At 33.6% G+C, this 14661-nt stretch overlaps 1 protein-coding gene across 1 annotated transcript in view; it reads right to left on the bottom strand.

Moving 5' to 3' along the window:
- The window catches only part of SEMA3E (semaphorin 3E), a 266308-nt gene that overhangs the window by 31300 nt on the left and 220347 nt on the right, over positions 1-14661 (bottom strand). Inside the window, exons 6-11 of the mRNA XM_007170272.2 lie at positions 9433-9552; positions 8231-8373; positions 7052-7166; positions 6548-6617; positions 3234-3378; positions 876-1098 (exon numbers count right to left, since the gene is read on the bottom strand). Coding sequence (XP_007170334.1) covers positions 876-1098; positions 3234-3378; positions 6548-6617; positions 7052-7166; positions 8231-8373; positions 9433-9552 — 816 coding nt within the window. The remainder of the gene's footprint in view (positions 1-875; positions 1099-3233; positions 3379-6547; positions 6618-7051; positions 7167-8230; positions 8374-9432; positions 9553-14661) is intronic.

Here is a 14661-nt window from a genome sequence, read left to right as displayed (position 1 = left end):
TTAATACTATATCCCAATTCCTGATTTGGGCATATGCAATGTCTCTTTAGAATATGTCAATGATTAAAGTTAAGTATGGTAGAATGTTTCCTCTTCTAAATAGGATCTGCTGTAGCAATTACTATGATGCATATGAAAAAAAAAGAAATGATCATTTTAAAGATCCTTTAAATGACTATATAATTTTAAAGTACTTGACAGAATTTGATACATATTACCCTGGATGCTAAAAGATTCCAAGTTCTCTTCCACAAGCTAGATCTAATGCATAGCATTAACTGAAATTACAAATTTATTTGAAATATTCACTTTTAGCATATTTATTACACTTTATTAATGCAGGATATTATAGCATTGGTCTAAAATTTTATCTCCATTATGTGTAACACTTGTCTTGTTTGGTACGCATGGTTGACTTCTGACGGGACCTGATAAGCATAGTTGAGATTACAGATTTAGGTGAAATTACCTAAACCTCACCCAAAGACTGAAAAATCTTGAGACCTTGTTGAACAGCCAAAGGTAGCAGTGGACCTGGGGGAGTAACAGGAGAACTATCCTTGTATAGCACCCTACTTCCTCTATGAGTTCTTTTTGGAACCAACATTGTTTATTCATTGTTTGTTAACATCAATTACTCGTTCCTTTATGTATTCATTTGTTCAAATGTATTAAGTGTTGACCATGTATCAGGAATTATGTGCTGTAACTGCTCCAAATCTTCTCTTCCATTGCAGTAGACAGGTAGTATGTAAATGAGCCAATGTGGGTCAACCAGGGTTTTGTTGATAGGTGGGGTTTTTTTTAATGTAATAATGTTATTGTTTTTAAGGTTCAATTTAAATGTCTCTCTGAGTAGTCTCTAATCTCTTTACCTGTCCCAATGAACAAGACATCATATTGGCCATCCTCGGCTTCCACTCGATCCACTGCTATTTGCTTCAGGTTATACTTTCCATCTGTTTTCACCAGTATTGGTTTTTTATGGGCAGGTTTTATGGGCTGGTACATAAGTGGATGGCTTCTTGCAAATCTGATGGCATCATCAGGGTAGTCTTTGGTGGTTCCGTACCTCCCTCCATTCACTTTGCTGGCACACTGAAATACAAACGGATGAATTTTTTTCCCCTGAAATCTAAAGAGCAAATTTATACTCAATTATGAAAAAAATGACAAAAACTGGGTATGTTCAGTTAATCAACTGTGCATTTAGCAATATTTAGTAACCATATATTCTTCATTACAGAAATAAAATCTGCATTAAAAATTGCATAGAGAGACTGAATTATTTCAAACATGCAGCAGTAGAAATAGACAGATAGTAGTGAAATCCTGAAAAAGTAAAGTATATGTAATATTGGTATAGTCTAGAGGTAATACAAACGTATAACATTATAAATATTCTAATTATTTTTCCTGCTTCTAAAATTTATTTTTCATATTTGTAAATTAAATTTTAATTTGCTATGAACAATATATTGTTTATAGCAAAGCAAAGAGACTCTTTATTGTGCTAAATCTTCCCCCCAAATTAAGAATCACAACTGCACAATAGCTTTCCCATTATTGATACTATGATTGGTGATGGTTCCAATTGGCTCACTGACTACAGAATTTTAGTGCTGTAACACTGAAACCTATTCAAATTCCATCATTGTTAAATAAGGAAAAAACCCTCTCTGTTCTACTGTAATCTGTATGAATTTATATTATTTTTGTATGAATTAGACACAATAAATTGAGAAAACCAGAAATATTTGCCATAATGTGTCTCAATTCTTAAATCACTGACTCTAAAAATAAATGTTCAACAGTACCTAAGTTACTTCTTGGAACACCTTTAACTGCGTTGATTCATGCTTGTTATTAAGCGCTCCCTCATTTCACATATTTTCCTCCAGAACCAGCAGCAATTGCAATGATGACCTTGATAAAAATTTTCCACTTCAGAGTATAAATACAGTAGTTTAGTAATCAGATTCTGCAAAGAGGGCATTTTTAATGGTTTGTTTTAAAAATTTGGGCCATATTTCTCAGTTTGGCATGAATTTTTCACTTGAGTGTACTTTCATGATATATAATTGGAAACATTGTGGACCAGCCTGGAAGCAGTTCAGTAACCAGTCACTTCCTCCAAATCTCCTTTAATACCATGTGGTTTCAAGAAGCATTTCCAGCAAAGCCACAGGAGTGGGTTTTCTCCATTTAAATTGTAATTTCAATCAATAAGAGTGAAATAAAATATACTTTATGTCTTACTGTAAGTAATAATTCTAAGCTAGTGAGAGAGAGTGATTGTAATGGTAAAGCCTTACACTTGTTAATGTAGGTAAGCTTTGTTTCCACTTTGAATTTTGGCTCTGCAAAAATGGTTTCTACTCGACTTGCAAGCACTTGTGGAATCAGCCTAGTGTTGGGTTTTCACCAGCTGCTCATAATAGTGTACACGGTGACTTGCATGACAAGTTCAGTATTTGTTCTCCATGGACAGCAGATACAATTGATGCTACACTTTCCCAACCTAGTTGTGTACGGGACATATGATACAAAATCATCCTCATCATAATCATCATCATGTGTGCAATTAAAAGCACAAAGTTTGAATGGCTAGTTAGGGAGAATCTTAGTAGTATCAGTTAAGAGGCAAACGGTGGAACTTCTTATTCTCTAGCAACACAGCTGTATTGTCACTTTTCCTCCAGAAGGCCAGCAAGGATGGCAAATGGGGTGCTCAGAATTCTGAAGAGCCAGAGAAAAAGCTTCCCCTTGACATGTTAAAGTGAGAAGTAGGGAGAAAATCTGGCCTAGGGAACTGAGAGCCTGACTCAAATATTATAATATAAAAATTTGGTAACATTCTCTTGCTCGGAAATCACATGTGGCACTAATTCTTCTGAAGAGGCTGAGAGGAATATGATGCTCATTTCACTGGATATTTCTGTATTCACCAGTACCCTTAAAAATAAAATTTTAGTGAGAGCTACATAGATAGCTAAAATATCAGCAATAATATATAGTCTATAATGCTAGATTATATTCTTTTCATTAAATAACAAGCATACATCTTGATGTAAGAAGTAATATTTCTTTACCTTGCAAGAAATCAAGCATATTTTTAGGTGTTGAATTTAACTATTTCATGCTAATTTAGTAAAGCATCTGAAACAATGAACAGAATATTACTAAAAGAGTCTTTAAAAAATAAGAATACTTTGTTAAATGCCTAAACTTACAGAACCAGGTCTTGGATAAGGGACTTTTCCTTCATAGAGTGACCAGTGGTATTCAGGTCCTTCCTTATGTGCATATGGTCCATTAAAGGCTGCCCGGATACTGGACATGTGATAGACACATATAGCATGCCCTCTAAATATATTACTAAAAAAAAAAAAAGATAAGTTACTATTCTGGAACAGACTAGGAGGTCACCGAGTCAAGCCCCGCAGACAACATAGATAAGGATGAAGTCTTTTGGATAAAAGACTTGCAATCTCTTAAGCATAGGAAATTCTAGAGATATTAACTATTGCAATATTTCAAGTATGGAAACTCCAAAATTTACCATTTTTTGCCTATTTATTATAATAAATTGAAAATGACATTGTTAGAATCACAAAAGCAGTTGTGTCACTTCATTGTTTCCAGTTAAATCTTATTTTTTTTTTATTGAAGTATAGTTGATTTACAATGCTGTGTTAGTTTCAGGTGTACAGCACAGTGATTCAGTTTTATATATATATATATACACACACACATAATTATACACACACACACACATATACACATATATATACATATATATATATACACACACATATTCTTTTTCAGATTCTTTTGTGTTTTTACATTTTTTATTAAGGAAGATTTGGCCTTAATATTTTAAAGATTCATTCCCAAGTTGAGGAAGGCTTTATCTCCTTGTACGTTGTCCTCTCTTCCAAGTAGACAGTGTTTTCCTATTCTCCATGCTGTTAATATTGCTATAAATTTTATTCAAATTTTATTACTTCTCTTAGTGTATATGATCTGAAGAACAATTTAAAGTCTAAAGAAAATTTGGGGCTTTGTTTCATTCTTTAGCTTGGGGTCACGGAAACATTAATAAGCTTGCTGTATATTCCTTCCTTCAGGTCACTGAAAACAGTGCTACAGTGGAAAGGTTTACTGGGCTGCACCAGATTAATTTTGAGAAAAAGACTTACATTCTACAAAACTCAGATTCTTTACCTGCAGAACTACTGGCAACTGAAATTATTTTTTTGATAAAAATTTCTACTTGTTGCAGATAAAGACAGTAGTTGACTAACTACAGCAAGCTTTATTGGGGGCATAAGATTCTGCAAAAGGACATTTTAGAATGATTTGTTTTAAAGATCTGGCTGCATTTCTTAATGTGGCATAATATGAATGAATTCTAACACTTCCGTAGCCTCCTTATTGTGAGAATTAAAATAATTAGTTTGTGAAAGTGCTTTGCAAAATGCAAAGTTTTCTGTAAGTGTAACATTGCCTACATTCTGAGACACCTGTAGAACAGCAGTTATGTTACTGAGAACAGCAATTCGCACATCTTATAACACACCTTGAAGCAATTGGAAATGCCTGCAACAGTGAGAAAACCAGAGATAGTCTTCCAACTAACGTGGCAGTAAACCTTTGATCACCACGCTACGATATCAACCTTTACATCAGGTAACAGCTGGCAAGCCTTTTTCTCACAATTACGTATAAATTGAACAGTCAAAATTGAAATTATGGAAGAAAATAATGTCTTGCCTTTGAAATCTCAGACAGATCCATCATGCTATCATTTATGAAAGCAGCTTATAAACTGATCATTATAACCCATAAAAAAATCTATACTCGGGCTTCCCTGGTGGCGCAGTGGTTGAGAATCCGCCTGCCAATGCAGGGGACACGGGTTCGAGCCCTGGTCTGGGAGGATCCCACATGCCACGGAGCAACTAGGCCCGTGAGCCACAATTACTGAGCCTGCGCATCTGGAGCCTGTGCTCCGCAACAGGAGAGGCCACGATAGTGAGAGGCCCGCGCACCGCGATGAAGAGTGGCCCCCGCTTGCCACAACTGGAGAAAGCCCTCGCACAGAAACGAAGACCCAACACAGCCATAAATAAATAAATAAATATTTAAAAAAAAAAAAAAAAAAAAAAAATCTATACTGATTATCCTATAGCTTATATTTATCATATAAAGCCATGGATTTATCATGCAGTGTACAAATTCTTCACTGGCATAAGGCAGAAGATGAAGTGTAAAAAGAGGTTAGGGATTTTCCAGGGACTGTGATAGCTACCAATGTACATTAACATCTCCTCGCATCATGGAATAACTGATAGCAAAATTGTTTCCATGTTTCTGTGCTGAAGAAAAGGTCTCCTTACAATAGCAGGATACTTATTGAAAGAGCTTTATTATTTTTTTTTCAAAGTGAGCGTAATAAACTACCTGCTGAAAAAGTAAACAAAAACTATGTGGAGAGATCCCAAACAAACAAGGTATACATGGCTATAGAACAGTTTAAGGCCAATGCAATGCAAACGAGGAACTGAGTAATATCGTTCTTTTCCTGTCAAGAGAATTGAAGTATGTTCTTTATTTCTCATTCCAGCCATATCATCTCCACTCTGCCTTATTTGGAAAGACACTCAGGAAATTATATGTATAAGCTTTCAACCAAAACTGATTCTAGTAACATTTTTTCATTCATGTATCAACACACATGAAATATTTGATTCATTTTTCCAGCACTCTTCAATGGATACAAAATACAAAAGCATAAAAGAGAAAAATACTAGATCATAAGCCCTAAACTTGAGCACCTTTTTAAAATTTAAAACTCAGAGGGTAAATCATAAATGTGTGTTCTCTAAGAATCTACATAGGAGCAAGACAACCAGAGTAAAGGAGTGAGCCAAGCGCTCTGTGATTAACGAATCAAGGAGTGTTTCATGAAGATGGCAATTAACAAGTATTGGAAAAACTGATATAAATCAGTGTTAGAAGGGAAAGTAGATAAATAAAATCACAGTCACAGGGAAAGCAGACACTGGGATTCTGACAAGGTATTATCTTGTCAAAAGCAGAGTCGGCGGGAACTTAGAGGAAAAACTTTCAATCCTGAATGGGGAATAGTTGATAGAGAGCCTTGAAAGCCTGACTTGGACAATTGCATATGATGATTGAAAGAATTATCCTAGACTCTATAGCATGGAACTAGTACCTTAAAAACTGTATGAGGAAAAAAAAATCATTCTGTTGTAGATCAGAGAGGGAAGAACTTAGGACACTGAGCGTAGGAGGATGCTGGTACTTCAAACAAAAATAAATAAGGATCTGGATTGAGATTGTGGCTTTAAACATCAAAGTACAACTGCAGACACAGGAGAACGAAGAGAAATTGGTGATTTATAAAGTATAGAAAGTGAGAATAACACATTGGTCAATAGTATTTTCAATTGCATATATGGTGAAGGGGTTTGGCTTCCTTTGTTTCATGATGTTTTGACTGACCATATAAATTTCTCACCTGGTAGTGTTGAAGAGTCCAAATATCACTGGGTTCTTATGATCTCTGGTATGCAGCAAAAAAACATCCTCTGAAACATTAAAGACCATTATGTTACTTAATATGTTTAGACCTCGTTGCATGTGAAGAAAATACATTGACATAAAATAGTTTAGAACCCATGATAGATTTTAAGATATAAATTTCCATATACAGTCATATGACAATGACCAAATCACAACATAGTGAGACTGATGACTGTTCAAGATGACTTTGAGCTGGGCCTCAAGGAGGGAACTAGAGGCGCCGACTCTAAACTAACAAGAGAGGGTCTTTCTGTTCCCGCAACTCCCTTGTCCCATTCGTGGACCTGGCCAAGATGAAAAGAATAGAAACTCGCTCTAAGTTAGATAGAAGTCAATTACTGCAGAAAGCAAATTTTCCATATGTGCTAGAAACAATGAGGGTTATACAAAGAAGCATATATATCGAAGAGGAAAATTTAACTCTCCCAATAATATTTACCTAATTCATCAAAATATGTATCAATTCCATTCATTCCTGGTACTGAGCAAACCAGTCTAGCTTTCAGGAAAGTGCTCCACTTGTTCACTAGTATTCTCTGTCCTCCTACATCGTTCTGTAAAAAACAGAAAGCAGGTAAATGGGTACCCAGAGAACTTTTACCAACAACAGATTTTGTATTATTAAACCTGCAGATGGCAAGAGTTATACTTCTTTTATTTAATAGGAAAATTTGAGCATAATCTTCAAATAATATTAAAGATGCAATTCCCCATAAACTTTTTCTTTAGGTTTGCACATTCTGCCTTGTCAGTGTACTTTCACCCTGGCCCATTAAATACAGTTTCCAGGCATTAAACAATGTTAGTAGAGAGTAGAGTACACTTTCCTAAATAAAGTAGTAAGTTTTATGATACAGTAATGTTTATTATTATTTTATTGATAAATAATCCGCTTAGCTCAGAAGTACAGAAGCATCCACTTCTTTTTCTTATTTAGGGAAAAAGCCTTGAAATACAAACACACAAGCACACATACACATAACAGGCATATATATTTGCACACACACACAAAATACGTATGTGTGTATATGCGAATATATATACACATACGTATATACTGAACATACATATAAACATCTTCTTAAATTTATTCAAGTACCTTCTTAAATATCAAAATAACTTCACATTTATAATACTATTAGCATTCTCTCAATATATATGGCCACTTCAGTTGGTGATGAATGTTCACAAAACAACCTATCTGACTATGCCCAACAAACTATATATGTTTTTCCTGCAGAATCAACCATCTGAATTGTTGAAACATGCTTATGTAAATTATTTAGAATGTGGATTAAAGAAACTAGCAAGATTTTGGTGAAATTAACTTTTAAAAATGGAGCTCAAACTTCTGTGTAGGAAGAAATATAGCCTAATTATAGGCCATTTCTTAGTAGGGCTTTGAAAATGGAGAAAATCACACAAAATGCAAAGCTCTTTTCAGATTAAACTTTCAGTAGATATGAAGTCTGAAGACTAGATAGTAAATACCAATTTTAGGGAGCCTAACAGAATAGAAGAAAATACTTTACAGTAGAAACCTACTATAAAATGAACAAAGGTCTGACCATTAATTGTGAGTTAGGCAAGCTTAGTGAGAGAGGAAGGCGGTCCTCACCACGCAGAGTCGCCCCACTCTGGTGTAAATTGCCTGGGCATTGTTTTCTGCCTCCAGGGCCTTCTCCGTAAAAAAGAAATACACTTTGTTGTCATCTCGGTCTTCATTGTCAGGGATCATGTACGAACCTACAAATTTTGGTTCTAGAGAAGTAAAAAAATAGAGGAAAATGAAATAACTATTACAACAAAATAAGTTAATATATTTACCTTGAAATTTTGTACTAAACATTACAATCATGTAGCTATCTCCATATTCTGTGCAAATCAACAATTTTTAAGAAATGTTAGGGTATTTAGAATTTAACTGAGTTGGAGGGAAATAAATCAATTTCAAATAGCATACATTATAGACCTGAAATGAATTCAAAGAAGAACAGATTAGGAGCAGCACGATTATAATCTCCATAAATTTCCTCCCATATATATATGGGAGGCATATATTAAAGTCAATATAATATATGTAAAATATTTTAGCAAAGAAGTCTATCATTATTTTTTAATTCATAAATTATCTACCAGTCCAGCTCATGGAAGACCAGTTTAAGTTTTTGTATTTGTAATCAAAGGGATCTGAGGGAATGACCTTTGACTGATACGGAATGTCAAATATTTTAATGATAAAATGCTGCCAATAATGATTATGCACTCTAAAGCTTAATAAAAAGGCTGAAAATAATGAAACCACTCACTATAAAATGACTTTAGTCCCTAGATATACCAATGTGCCAAAATATAAACATGATTCCTTACAAAGGATTCTATGTAAATGAATGCCTAGTGATTCTCCTAGAATTTCATTTGTCTCTCAAGTACAATGTGATCCTATAAAAACAAACAAAGCAAAGCAATCAATTCATGCAAAATTATACCAACTGACAAGAGAAAACAAAGCAACTTATTGGATGAAAGGAGTTTTCACTTTTCATATATTTGCCTTGTTCATTTAAGTCCTGATTTCTAACTATTGCTATGAGGGTAATCTGGTTGTATAATAAAGCTGATCCACTCTGCTATAAAATGATATACATATATCATATATACTATTTTAGTTCGGGACTACTGCTAAGGAAAAAAACCCTGAAATTTGTGAAAACTATAAATTACATTTGTATTGTTATCATTATCAAAATGGCAAGTTTCCCGTGAGCTCTGGACTTGCTTTCAGTTCTGATTTACATACGCTTTTCTCCTCAATCCTACCTTTCAACAGGCGCTCGTCATCGTGCTCAGTGCGGATATGAGCCAGTCGCCCCAGGCTCCTGAAAATGGCAGCGTCTCTGCCCCAGTAGTCACTGTAGAGTCCAGCAAACAATTCACTACCTGCATGAAAACATCAGATAAGTCAGTATTCATTTCTGGGTCTGATGAAAATGTATAAAACCACAATTACAATAAACATATCCAGGTTTCCCGTGTATACGGCCTAGTGAAACGGATACTACTGCTAAGAGCATACATGGTACAGGCAGACGGCCAGGGTTTGAATTGTGACTCTGCCACTTACTAGATGTGTGAACTTGGGCAAATTGCTTAACCTCTCTGCGCCTCAGTTTCCACGTTTACGAATAGGGGAATAGCACTCAGAAGTGTTGCTCAGAGTAAAGCATTTAGCAGAGTAGCTGGCATATACTAAGGCCTACATGAGTATTTGATAAATAACCTGGCTTTATGGTATTTTAATAAACTTCTTTTAACCTTCATATCATCAGGGTATTAGTATTAGTATTGGTATTAGTATTAGTACTGGTATTATATGTGAGTCAGCTAACTCACATTCTTCTTGTAGTAAGAAATTGCTTCCATCAACATGATTTTAATGCAGGAACCACAAAGTCTGACACAGCTGTATATAATCCAATTAGTTGTCATTTAATTTGTAAGTGTGTGGCTTATTTAGACAGAAATGACAGAAAGAGTCCATAATTTAATCAGGCAGTCAACAGAACGAATGAAGTTAGCTGCAACATGTGGTGAAGGTCACAGACTTAAATCAGACCAAGGAATACACAAACGTATGCAGGATCTCAAGCCATGACAACATATTTTTGGGGCCAGCCAGAAAGAAAGACATTAAAATTGCTCACAAGAAGAGAAAAAATAATTAACAAAAAGAAAAATAACATAATGATATAACTAGACCTCCAGAAAGACCAAAACCTCTCAAGCACAGGAACTTGGGGTCCTCTTTTGTCGAACTGACAACAAAAGGTAACTGGTGTGCTCCTCAGTGAGGCCAGAAGGATTGTCCTGGGCATATGAGGCTCAAATCCTGTCCTGGGCTAAAATCTCTGGCCAAGAAGCAGATGATAGCAACAGATCACTGGATATAGCAACCTCAGTTTAGGGTGACAAAATTATTTTCTTAATGAGTGTCACTTAACTGTGGTCCGGTTTTAAAATATAGACGAGTATACTAAAAGTATACTCAAGGTATTAATGCCTTTCTGTTAAATCTGGAATGTGTACATATGTGTCCAAGTGGTATTTAAAGTGCTTTTTTTAAGAGAATTCAAATTAATTGGATTTCCAATATAATAAATTTAATTGTATACTCAATTTTAGAATTAGAATTATTAAAGTTACAGTATAAAAATTTGACCAAGTATCTAAACAGAATTAAACAAAACTTGAGTGTCATATTTATAAATTTTATTGATTAGATTTAAAAATTGTTTCAACTTTAAGGTAAGATCTTTAAAACTTTAAAAAACTTGAACAGATTAAATATATTTGTATGGTTTAAAATTTGAGAAAGTAATCAACTGAGTTGTAAATAGGATCACTGTAAGAAGTTTATTTCCACCTTGAGATAACTAACAATTTTTCAAAAGTAAAGATAATTGCTTTTGTTAGATTTAGATTTAGAAAAAGAAAGGTGAAATATACATTGAATTTAAAAACAAGAAAACTAAGTTTTGATAAATGTTACTATAATAAACTATTCTTCATTTACAAAAAGACAAGTAACCATAAATGGTTTTTTTGGTTCACAAAACCCACTATGGATACTTAAAAACTATACAAGATACAAATAAATAAAATCCAGGTCTTTCGCAAAGGAATTAACTTTTAAACTATATATATTATATAAGCGAGACAGAGAGAGACAGACAGACAGGAGAGACAGAGGCAAATGTGGTAAAATATTAACAGTTGGTGGGCCAACGTAAATGCTATAAATTTTTACTCCTCTTTCAATTTTTCTGTGTATTTGAAAATTTTCAAGACAACAAATTAAAAAAGGAGCTGTATTTGTTGAGTTCATCCTGTATATTCAATGCATGCTGAATGAGAAATATGATAAGGAAAATAACAAAAACCAAAAAATAAAGATGCTTTATATCTGGACTTAAGAAAATAAAATTTGGTAGAGAAGAGTTATATCAGAACTCTTATTTAAGCATATTCTTTGAAACTAGAAGGGGGGAAGAACAACATAATTTGTATCAAATTCAATCAGCGCTGTCTTCACCAGAAGTTTTATATCCATGTGGAAAAAGAGTATTTTGGGATAAAATATATTCAGTGGTTAGGGATATGAACCATATGTGGGGTTCAATCCGTACTACTTGAACATAGATAAAAGAGAGTCATGTTGAATTCATTAAAAGGCCTTGGAGATCATCAACTCTATGGCAGAAATGAACGAGTTCACGCACAAAAGAGTTAGTTGACTATTGAACCACCAGAGCAAGGGTTGTTCTGAAATTAAAAAAAAACAATTGTACTTGGTTATAGTTTCCATAAAAATATAAAGGCCATCTTACATGGATGGACCTAGAGATTTCCATGCTAATTGAAGTAAGTCAGACACAGAAAGACAAATATCATGTGTTATCACTTACATGTGGAATCTAAAAAAAAAATGATACAAATGAACTTATTCACAAAACAGAAATAGACTCACAGACATAGAAAACAAACTTATGGTTACCAAAGGAGAAAGGGAGGGGTAGAATAAATTGGGAATCTGGGATTAATAGATACATAATACTATACATAAAATGGACAAACAACAGGATCTACTGTATAGCACAGGGAACTATTATCAATATCTTGTAATAACCTATAATGGAAAAGAGTCTGAAAAAGAATATATATATATAAATCAACTATACTTCAATAAAATACAGTAATAAAAGAAAAAGGCCATTTTGTAAAACTGTCCTAAACAGAACTTATTTTTCTAATATGGACTGGACTGAATGTTTAATTCATAATGGGTACAAAAAAAAGATTTCTTTAAAATCATGACAGTTTTATATTTCTTAAGTTTTTAATATTTAATGTAATTCAGTTTCCTAAAATATTTACAGAACTTTTATATATGAAAATATTACTTTGGAAAAATAATCTTTATTTTAGTTCACATCAATTTTCTTGCACTTATCCCAATTTGAACACTGTTTCCAAGTTCTACGTAATCAATTCTACAAATTTAACAAATTTAACAAAAAAGTTCCCCTTGCAGCCACTAGATGGAGCCATATGATACCAAATAATATACATCCAGGGCAGGTTATCTGCAAAAAGGAAAAGATGATATAGTACCAATTTTACCCAGTTTCCCTTTTTGTATCCAGATAAAAGAAAATAGTTTGTGAACAATTCAAATAATACAATATGAACTGTATGACTTAAACTTCAAAGAAGCTACTAGACAGGTGCTAAAAACTATATGCTATGTAAACTGAACCAAACGTGTTTGTGTTGGAAACATTAGATCTTCCTCAGAAGGGAAAGATTCTCCTTTCATATTTTATTATCAGTGTGAAGAACAAAATAAATTTATAGTAATAGATAATAATGATGTTTGGTAAAATACTTTCCTAAGAAAAAATAAACACTTTAATGAAAAATAATAAATGAGAATAAAGCTTTAGGCACAAAGTTAACTAACAGTAATTAAATGAGCAAAAATAATCAACATTATTATAATTGATACTATTTATGGCAAATACATAGTTTCTAGTTGAAAACTTTAAAATTATAGCTATTTGGTATAGAGACAATTTGTGAATGAATATTTTGGTATTGTATAGAGCAAAAAATAATATCTGGATAATTCATATTTTCACAGATTAAAAAAAGTTTCATACAAATAGTAAAATATGTTTTAGATTTTCAATGATAAGAACAGAACTACTCAAATTTTTAGTTTTCTATGTCTATGCAGATATGATATTTAATAAATGTATTAGCTTGCTCATAAAGTTTACTGGTACCTATTTTGATATTCTGAATATAAATAACCAGTTTGACTTGTATGCCATATATTATGTTTCATTGTTATAGCACTGGTTTCTGATGGTAGCTGATGTTATGTTAATGTTAGTTGGTTATAATTAAAAAATAAAACACATATCTGCAGGGTATTTTGGCAGGTGAATGTAACTTATCACTGTCATGTTCAACAATAGTCTCTGTGTACAGATACAAGAAGAGTGGAAACAATTCTACACTGGAAATCTGGCAAACTAAGCTCCCAGCCCCAAACCTACTGTTTGGGGCAAAACTGTTCGGAATCTCACTGCCTCGGTTATTTGGAGAATCAGAGAGGTGTACAAGTGATTTCCTGAGGTTGCCAAGCTTTTCTGTTCTCTCTGCTGCCCTTTTTTTTGGTTTGTATGTTCTTTGCCTACAATTCTGCACCTCCCCCCACTTCCCACTTCACCTCCCATTTACCTGGCCACGGCCCACTTTCTCCATGAAGCCTTCCCTAACCAAACTTGTGTTAGTTTAGTAGCTCCTACTACCACCATAGCCCCCATGCCTATCATATTTCTCATCCTACTATAGTTTGTCTCCTGTGTTTGACATTATTCCTCACTAGAATGCAGACTTCTTGATGTGTCTTATTATATTCTTTTGTCACCAATATCTTGTAGAGTGTCTGGAATACAGAAAATGCTCAATAAGCATTTGTTGAATCAAAGAATGGCATAATGAGTTAATTAACAAGTGAATAAATCTAAAACTTTTAGTGTTCAAATTTTAAAAAACTATGAAATGCAATTAAAAAAAACACCTCAGGATAAGATTCTGATTTTTCGAAAATGCTTCAGGGAGAAAATATCAAAAGGAAGAAAACACTGTTGGCATTTATATGAATAGCAGAGTTCTTTGAGTTTTTGTTCCTCAAAAAGCCTATATTTAATCATTTTAATCCAGGAACACAGGGACTCTATCTTCTAGTATTTGTCCCCAATAGTTTCAGCCCCAGAAGACTGTGTCTACTCTCAACTAGTTTGTAGGAAAGAAAATAAAACAATCATTTGACCTTGGCAATACAAAAACAAACCCATTGTAAATAATCTAAGTTAAAATGCATAAGTAAAATACTTTTCTACACAACTCCTTTTTTTACAATACAAACTCCAGTTGGAAGTTTTAGTGAAACATACTTCATTGCCTTAATATTTTATCAAC

This window comes from Balaenoptera acutorostrata, chromosome 7 (genome assembly GCF_949987535.1).
Source record: "Balaenoptera acutorostrata chromosome 7, mBalAcu1.1, whole genome shotgun sequence".
Taxonomy (NCBI): Eukaryota; Metazoa; Chordata; class Mammalia; order Artiodactyla; family Balaenopteridae; genus Balaenoptera; species Balaenoptera acutorostrata.
Note: the sequence above shows the minus strand (reverse complement) of the source record. Positions and strands in the feature narration are given on the sequence as shown.